General features: G+C 34.8%; 1 protein-coding gene across 1 annotated transcript; it reads right to left on the bottom strand.

Moving 5' to 3' along the window:
• Positions 1 to 2773: 2773 nt before the first annotated feature.
• On the bottom strand, positions 2774 to 8888 carry HELRODRAFT_194553 (hypothetical protein). Its single transcript, XM_009032563.1, has 12 exons — positions 8766 to 8888; positions 8498 to 8610; positions 8285 to 8402; positions 7240 to 7314; positions 6192 to 6330; positions 5918 to 6059; positions 5560 to 5652; positions 5068 to 5317; positions 4721 to 4888; positions 4458 to 4529; positions 3893 to 4141; positions 2774 to 3577 (listed from the first exon to the last, which is right to left on the bottom strand). Exons 1-12 carry the CDS (start codon positions 8815 to 8817, stop codon positions 3162 to 3164), a joined length of 1887 nt encoding a protein of 628 aa, XP_009030811.1. The 5' UTR covers positions 8818 to 8888; the 3' UTR covers positions 2774 to 3161.
• Positions 8889 to 10000: the final 1112 nt, after the last annotated feature.

The following is a 10000-nucleotide window of genomic DNA, read 5'->3' as shown; positions in this document are numbered from 1 at the left end:
CTTGTTTGTTTGATGGCTTTCTAACTGGTCACAACTGAAATTTAAGAATGATTTTGTCTTAACATCAACAAAACCATAAGTTGATTTCAAACCAATTTATATCAAAAATGTTAAATATTGCATCACTAACTCATTGGCCCTGTAAACTGATATCTACAAAGAGGATTGTTGTTGATTGAGAGGTTGATTGTCAATTGTTTGATTGGTTCGTTGATTAATTAATTGATCAATGATTGATTATATGATTGGTAACTGAAGATCCTTAAGCCACAGCTTGGCTAAGTAGTTGGTCACCAAGTTTTACAATTACATCCAGTGGAACAACCCATGCATGCATGCAAACATTATATTTCCTTTCTTATTTTTGTTTTGATCCAACTTATTTTTTGTTGTTGTGTTCATGCAGCATATTAACACACAAATATGGATGAACGAGTGCAATTGTATATTTTATTTAATCTTTTTATATATTTTACGATAAATATTTTAATTCATTTTCAGGATCAGACAGTCCGATCACCTTGATGCACAAATTCCCCAAGGAAAGCAAACGACCACCGATGGATGGCAGACAGAAAACTGAAAACTCCAAAAATTTTGATGCATCATCTGTCGAAATGAGACAAGATCAACTAATCAATCGATTGAATTCACTGATCCAAGATATCAATCAAATAAATGAAACCAGCCAGCCAGTTAATCAATCCGTTAAACAAGTTAGTAATCCAATTTCGTCAGAAACCAATCCTGAAAATCTCAACAAACTTGCCAAGACTACAAAACCGGAACTTCCCTCCATGCTGACCAACCTCAGGAACGAACCGTTGGGTGTGCACGCGTTGATCCCACTCGAGATGTTGCCCACAGGTGATTTAAATCTAACAAATAATCACATGTCAGCAACTACAGTCAGCTGTACTGAAAAAATAGTTATACACTGCGACCCGATACACGTGCCTTTATCACTGATCATCATCTTGAAGGACATCGTCAGATACGATAAACATGTTAGATGCTCCATCGAGGCCATCACGCTTCAACATCTTGACGGTAGTCAGCTGACAAAACTTAAAAACATCTTCCCCAGTGCTAACAGCAACTACGATGACATCCAACTCTCAAAAGTACACATCGTTTGGCAAGACTTAGGCCCCAATCCCAGGGACATGTTCATGGTAATCAACAATGACGTCACCATCAAAGGTGAGACCACCATCGCCAAGTGGCTGCCTACTTTACTAATTGAAGAATCGTCGGACGACAATTCGTCACTCGAGTACTTCTACAACACACTCGACAACACGACGGCCAGTAAAATTGATGAATTAATAGATGAATGTGTCACTGCTTACTTCCCTTATGATGATGAAGGTTCCAAAAAGTTCCTCAACGATCTGAACAACCAATTAACCATATCGTCTGGTCCCTACGTCATAAATGACCACGTGACGTTAGCTGACGTCATAATATGGAGTGTTTTATCAATCAACCAGAAAAACTCAAAGAAACAGGATTGGACAGAAAAAGTGGCAAAGTGGATGAGTGAATGCAGCAAAATGTGGGGGAAATTTGTTTAGTTGTGCATCTGATTTATGGAGACTCAAAATTTAATATTTGAATTGCAGAGCACACGTGTCGAGACGATGCTGCTCTTGAAATCGTTTTGTTTAAATAAAAATAATGTAAAATTATTTGTTGGTCAGTCATTCAAATAAACGTGCAAATTACTGCGGTCAGTTTTTACTTTATTAAACAAGTGTGCAAAAAATATGGGCGAAGTGATAGAGCAGGATTATCTGGGTTGCGGAAAACTTGATAAGTCGAACGCACAAACGACGCAAGTGCACGAGGTGTCCATCTGTTACATTTTCTAACTTGTGCGACGCAAGTGCACGAGGTGTCCATCTGTTACATTTTCTAACTTGTGACCGCGGCTTTATTAGCCTGCAAACAACAATCTCGAAAAAATCAAATTCAGAATAAAACTTTGCTCCAAAACATCCATAGCATTACCCGATAATTTAACAATCAATTTGAATTAATTTATTTCCGTAAGTGCTGTCAAATACAAAACGTAGGTATGCGTGAAAACTAACATACGTTTAAACACGTCACGCACATCAAATGCATGTTTGACGTACGCGCGTGACGTGCATCTTATACACGCACCACACATGCTAACATCAAGTTTCTTATCAGTGCATGGTGCGGTATATCTGGTAACTTGAAAGTAAGATATAGCAAAGATGGTCACATCAGATGATCCAATCGATACAATCGCAATTCATCTCGCTTCAAATCATTTTGCTTATACACTACTTAACGTTCGTTGTTGAGTATACACTTACATACATGTTCGTTTTAATTGTTCACATAAAAACAAATGTACATTGTGTAAACATGTACATATATGCTTACAAACACACACACAATTATAGATGCGTACATACATAAGCATATATACATTGGAACTTAGGTGACAAATCTGGCTCAAATCTAAAATCCGACCCAAAAAGGTGTCAAAGCTGAGTGTAGAATTACAAAATTTCAGTATTTAAAGAAAATTTCATTATTTATAAGTACAAATACTAACAAAAAGGCTCAATTATATGTACGATTTCTCACAGGTACCTGGTATAAGCACTTAGGTACACATGTTGCTTCTTAAATACATGCGTACCGGTCAGCACTGATATAACTACATAGGAGATGGATATGTCTGTGATCGCTGTGTACCTTTTCTGATTAAAAATGCTGTCAACACGTAACGAATCACTAACGTACTAACAAAGTTTATTATATAAAAAATAAATATTGTCGATAAATTGTTCATAAAGATTTTTATTTATGACTGAAAACAATAAATAAACAAATAAATAAATATAGTTTACCAATGTTATAACACATTTGCCTACTTTAATTTTAAAACTTTATTTTTTTTCCAAACTTACTTGAAAACAGCAATAATGATGATATAATATTGGGTAGTGGCAATAAAAGGATGAGGACAACAATAGTAATAAAAATAATAATGGGCGATAATAATAAGTACAAAGAATATAAAAACTGTCGGTCAGAAGATTACATTGTACACTATCTATGTATATTAACAAACGATTTTAATGATCATGTTGTGTAAACAGTCAACTTCTCAATCTCCCTCACTGGGCAGTATGCTCGCTACTTTCAACAACGGACGATACGGATGAAGTAGTACAAGTAATTGTAGTATTCGTCAGGCTGGTGGCATTACTATTGGTTGTCAGAGATGGAGGAGGAGTTGATGTGGAAGGGGCTTTGTCTTGTTTGGCTACCAATGGGGCATCAGATTTGCTATTGGCAGTTACCATGGTAATTTGGGAATTGGAGGATGAGTCGACAACTGCTGTGGGGGCTTTTATTGGATCTATTGTGGAGTTGGAAGTCGATGGAGCTGTTGTCGTTAACGACGATGTTGCTACCGTTGTTGTTGCCGACTGCTGTGGTGTGTTTGCTGTTGATGTAGATGACGACGATGTTGACGATATCTGGTTGATCGTGTCCTTTGGAAGATCAACTTTCACGTCCTTGGCATCAACTGTTTAATTGAAATTTTACAATTTACTGCCACTGTCTTACTAATGTTACTGTCATCACCACCAAAACACCGGACTAGTAAAATCAACCTTCCTCTCCAAACCAGAGAGCCACACCTTATCATCATCATCATCATCACAGGCAGCTGATCATCACTATCATCACCATTATCATAAAACGTCATCTTAATCATCACCAGCACTAGGGGATTTGTTTGCATTTAAACCCAGTCAATTCAACACAGGACCTTATTTATGTTACATCAATGAGCCACCTCAATGTCCATCTAGCATACCATCAACATCAATCAACTAACCAGCGACGCCTGTACCATCCCCGGCTCCACCGACCACAGTAGCAGCAGAAGCAGTAGTAGTAACGGTGGTGGTGACGCTGGTGGTAGTGGAAGTAGAAGCTGAATTCTTTTCATCATCCAACTTCATCCTCTTTGTTCTATTACTTTCTTTATTTTTTTTCTGTCCATCTGCGGTGGTCGTTCTTCCACCTTCGTCCTCACTATCTGAGAACTCGTCGTCGCACGCAATCCGCTTGTCGCTGGCTCTTACTGTTGTTGCAGAAGTTTAAACAAATTTTTGTACATTAATAACAACAAATTATAGCAAAATTTAACAAACAAATGCAACAGCAGTAATGGGATAACTAAGTAACTGGAGGAGGATGCATGTGCAAACAACACAGCAACCGGAAGTGACGTCATATTCAAAGCTTACAACAAAACATAAAATAACAACCAGGCAACATACAACATCTCATATAACACATACTAAACATACAACAACTCATACAGCATCACATACAAAACCCCATGCAACATCACATACCTCACATACAACATCACTCACAAACACGACATCACTAACTTGATATTCTTTCATCTGGATTTTGCTTATCTTCATCATCACTTTCCTCCTTCAAAGCATCATCAACTATATCTGACAGGTGAGAAACATCAATACAATCAATCGATAATCGAGTTGATCAAAAACAGACAATGAGTTAGTCAACTTCACTAATCAGTTGTCAACAACAACAAACCAGCAAACAATATATTAAGCAACAAATGTGAACATGCAATGTGAAGATACAAACAAACAAACAGACAAACAAACAGCAGCCAACCAACCAGCCATCTGCACCCCGGGAGCATGTGGCAGCATTCTGAGATTTTCAAACAATCTGCTTTTGATCTTGTCCAGGTACTCGGTGGTGTTCTGGTTGGTCATGTTGGACGGGTTGATGTGCAGTTTGAAGTCGGGGCCATAGTACTCGAAGTAATCATTGTATGGCAATTCTGAAAAAGAAGAAGCTACCATTAATTGTTAAATCGAGAATAATCACCAAACAATAATTAATAATTTTCAAATAGTTGAAGTGATTAAGAGGTAACAACATTATTCACGTGAGCAAAACAAACAGACTGTCAATTAATCAACCAGTAAGACATTCGAGACATCTGAGAAACAAACCAACCATTAGCAATTTCAGTCTGAAGGGCGATGGAAGTCTCATAGGTCCAACACCTGGCCACGTTCCTGATGGTGTAGCCCCCACCGCCAACCATCAGGGTTGGAAGGTTGAATCGACGAACGAACTCGACACACTTGCCGTGTCCCTTCAGTGAGAGATTGAAGCATCCCAGCCGGTCACCTGACAGGGAATCAGCACCACACTGAAGAACAACTGCCGATGGCTGAAACATCTCCATCACTTTGGACATCACCTGGAAGAGTAGTAGAACCAAGTATAACCAATGGCATAATAAACAACATAGTTAACGAGACAAGTGATATAATTAACAGCAAGAAAATAAGAAACAACAACACTAAGTGTGACGGCCAGGCCAACAAGATCCACCCGAGCATTTGCAACAACAACTGCAACACTATTAAAATCAGACGAAGATTGATTACACCAACAACAAAAACAACCAAAGAAACTAAAAAAAAACAACAAAGAACTAACAGGTTGGAAAACTTGTTCATAGGACTCATCATTGATGCCATCTCGCAATGGAAAGTTTACGGCATAGTATTTGCCCTTGCCAGCTCCAATGTCCTATAAATAATTTGAAATAATATAAAATCTTTGAATAACAAAGATGGTGTTATGGTAAAGATATTAATCGGAAGCCTAACTGAAAATAACTCTAAATGAAATTAGGCATTGCGTGTACTTGTAAGTTTAATAATCTCAATAAGCATTACCATTCTTCAATCAGAGCCAACCAACTAACAAGTTAACTAAACAGCAAATCCACAAAGCATCTAGTCAAAAAACCAACTAGCCTAAAACCCCACCAACCAACCAATCTGCTACTAACCCTGAGATCACCGGTTCCTGGAAAGTATTCACCATACTTGTGGAAGGACATTGTCATGACACGATCCGTGGTGTAGAAGGCCTCCTCCACACCGTCACCATGGTGGATGTCTATGTCGATGTACAGCACCCTCTGATGGTATCTGTGAAGAGCAATGGGGGATAAATAAATAAACAGATAAATGCACAAAAGAATGTATGACTAGATAGATAATGATCACACAGTTACACAAACACAGACACACATACTGACACAAAAACCATCATAATCTAACTTGAGCAATTCCAGTATGGCCAGTACAATATCATTGACATAACAGAATCCAGATGCCTCAGACTTCTTGGCGTGATGCAGGCCACCTGACCAATTTATGGCGATGTCTGTCGCCTGCTTGTTCAACTTCACTGCCCCAGCTGGAATGCATCCGTGGTGCAGGATGGAATAACATTATTCAGTATTTTATAAAAGTAAAACTTGTCTTTAAGACCAGAAGTATCAACTATTCATTGAAATTCGCTCTTGCTGAGAGAAAATATACACATGATAACCTTCTCAACAATCTTTGACAATTTAATAATATTCTTGAAACTGATTCCTCCATCAAAATGTTGACGAGAAAAAAATTTCGAATACACGTATTTTTAACCTGAACTCTAAAGAATCATAACATTATTGTAACTACAGATTATGCTAAGATTATGTAATACTCAAACAGACAAAAACTAAAATTAAAAAATTTAACAATGAAAATTGGAACAGTCAAAAATTGATTCCAATTGCAAAAACTTGAATAGAAAGGCACTCAAATAATTCAAAAAGTAAAAAACTATACAGTGGAGGATCTAGAAGAAACCAGCTGCTGTTGTGAGCAGTATTGTCATTAAGGTCAGTTTTCGCATAAAAAATGTTTATGTAGAAAATTGGCTCAAAAATTAGCCTGACTAGTAAAAAAAGATTGCCAATTCGTCTAATTTTGGCCTCGCTACCATAAGTCTCGCCTCATCACTAAGGTTTTTTTTCAAAAAAGATCAAAATTTAAACATTTTCAAAATTGTCAAGATACACAACTGTATTTATATACAAATAAACAAACGCAACAACAACAACTACAGCAGCAACAACAATAATAATAATGATCACTACAATTTAAGCAAATAATTAAAATTTAGTACTAATAAGCCAATAACTAACAAACACAAATGTAATATGTAAAAAAACAACAAAACAATAAATAAAGATAAAAATAGAAAAGATAAGATAATATAAATTAAAATAATAAGTCAAAGAGTAGACAAATAAACAAAACAGCATAAGAAACTAACCAATGGACCCTCCAGTAGACAGCTGACAGAACTCGTAAAGGCCGTCGAACACAGGGCAATCCTCACCGACGTTGACTGCATTTACAACAAAGTTTACGACAAGTTTACAACATTTATGAAAAAAAGAATAGAAAAAAAAAATGTATAAATAACATTGCCAAAACATGGAAATATGTAGAAAAATATCTTCACCTTCTTAATGTAAGGGTATACGTTTCGTGTATCATGTTAAAAATTATACTGTGTATTACATTGCAGCTATCTATGCATAGTAGCCATAAATTATAATGATAAATAATAATTATTATTATTAAATGTTAACTATTAATATTACAATATTGACCAAGTAAGATTCTACATATTAGAAATCACTAAAAAAGCATTGACAAAAAAAAGATAACAATAGTAACAATAGCAGAAATAATTATAAACAATGAAACAATGTGACATAGTTCATTGCCAAACCATTCAATGGCAGTTTTTTTTATGAATGTTTGGAAGCAGTTATGTCGTTATTAATATGGCCACCAGTTTAAATTCAACATCAAATAAATTTTAATCCTTTTTCTTTTAACTGATGGCTTAGATAAATTAATAAAATTAAATATAGAATCAATTAAAAAACATTTAATAATACAAAATCATTGCCATAAAAAAAATTTTGCACTTTGAATGTTTTTAACTTATGTTTTTACGTTAGTGGTCATAAATTAATTTTGATTTGTTAGGCAATCAATCCAATCAGTCAACCTAAATAAAAAGTAATTTGAAACAACCAACAATTTAAATATGAAGATGATTATAACATACATAAAGAAAGCATTCAGTTGTCACCATTATACATATTCAAAAACTCAAACCATGAAAGATATCAAAAAACCTAAAACCTCATCATATAAAATCAAACCTCAAAACTACGTACAAATTTATGAACAAATTTGAAACAAAACCTAAAAAAAGAATTTACAATATAGTAATTTATTATTAATTCATAACTACAGAAATAGTCAATTTCATTAGATGAACTGTTTGAAACATTACTCACATCGCTGCATCTGTTTGTTGAAGTCGGACATGTTGTCTGGCCGTATGCTCTTCAGGAACTTTATGTAGTCGTCACTGTGGAATCGGGTCATCTCATCTTGTGAAGCCTTATGGGGACGCTAAGTTTCCAAAAATGTTGATCAACTTTTTTACTTTAGCTTAAGATTTTTTATGAAAGTTAGAAATTTGAAATTGTGAAAAACTAAAAGCTAACATATATCTCCATTTTTCTGTACAGTCCATAATTGAGCAGGAGATTGTGGCACATCCTAATTCGCTGGGGCTTCATAGGGTGCCCCTGTCCGTAATAATAATTCCCTATATCACCTGTCATTAATTAAATTCACACTATCAATTTTTTTGAATTGAAAACTGGAAAAACTTTAAAATTTTGTCAAACAGCGGACTCGCCAGAAGGACGATAATAAGTGATCTGAATAGTTAAAAAAAAGTTGGGGAATGAAAAAAAATTTTTAACAAACCATCATAATAATAGCAAATCTTCCTTTTGCTGTGATCGCCCATTAAAGCCATTTTTTTAATAAATAAATTTATTTATCAAATAAAATTCTGCCGATAATAACCTACCAGCCGAAGAAACAAAGCACTTCCGTTAATATGGCACCATGGATATATATAATATATATATTCAAGTACCAAAGCATATCAAAAAATTTACACATAGAAATCAGATTATGGAAAGTAAGCAAATATATTCTTTAAATATTTATAAATATTTCATTCTAAATAAATGTATATATATGTATATAGTATATTTATACATATATATATGGTCAGCCAACAGCCTTTATCTGTGTCTGATGTGGTAGAGCCTAGAGATTGTCATTCCAGAATTGGTCTGCTTAGCCATTCTCGGCGGGTGTAGGATTCATTAACTTTGGTTATAGTTTCCCCAGACGGAAGAATGCCGACGATGGTGCATACATAAACTGGTGCATATATATATATATATATATATATATATATATATATATATATATATACCAGAACAGCAACTACACGCATCTTAAAATTGCAGAAGCAGTCCTAATTGACATCAATAAACCAAAAATAAATAAATATACAAAAAAAATGACAACCTCACTTCCAACCCGGCGCTTAACCAACAACGAAAATAAAGAAGTAAAAGAAACTAGCATCGTAAATAGTGACAAAGAAGAATATGATGCTATCGATGAAGAAAAGGAGACCAAAGAAGATGACCAGCCAATAAAGAAACCTGACACCTAATTCGCATCAAAGTTCAATTTTACAACACCAAAGTTAATTTTTACAACGTCAAAGTTCATCTTGACAAAGTCAATATTTCCCTATAAATACAGCAAGGAGCACTGATGATTCATTCGGAATCGAAATATGGCCTTATTTGCAGCATGAATTCGAAAAATAAGTTTATTTTGAATTTTAATAAACTAAACGTTCACCAAAAAACTTTAGTGAGAAAAATCGAACTACAAACATATTAACGCCAAACATTCGGTAGAATTTATAGAATGTTGTAAAAATTATGGTCTATTACCAACATATATATATATATATATATATATATATATATATATATATATAGTAAATATAGTTGTTATAACCGCGCTATTTTACTTATTATATGGTTATTGTTATCTTTGCTATATTTGTAACCTTTAGATTGAGGATCGTAAAGACATCGTAAAAATCTAGACCACATGTATGTCAGAAA

Source organism: Helobdella robusta (genome assembly GCF_000326865.2).
Source record: "Helobdella robusta unplaced genomic scaffold HELROscaffold_83, whole genome shotgun sequence".
Taxonomy (NCBI): domain Eukaryota; kingdom Metazoa; phylum Annelida; class Clitellata; order Rhynchobdellida; family Glossiphoniidae; genus Helobdella; species Helobdella robusta.
Note: the sequence above shows the minus strand (reverse complement) of the source record. Positions and strands in the feature narration are given on the sequence as shown.

Excerpts from the sequence above, each read along its gene's own strand:
- HELRODRAFT_194553 (XM_009032563.1), bottom strand. The coding sequence starts at position 8,817 with ATGGCTTTAATGGGCGATCACAGCAAAAGGAAGATTTGCTATTATTAT. Across the intron at positions 6,331-7,239 it reads GTCTACTGGAGGGTCCATTG|CTGGGGCAGTGAAGTTGAAC; the intron begins GTTAGTTTCTTA and ends GATGCATTCCAG. Across the intron at positions 4,530-4,720 it reads TCCCGGGGTGCAGATGGCTG|ATATAGTTGATGATGCTTTG; the intron begins GTTGGTTGGCTG and ends CTCACCTGTCAG.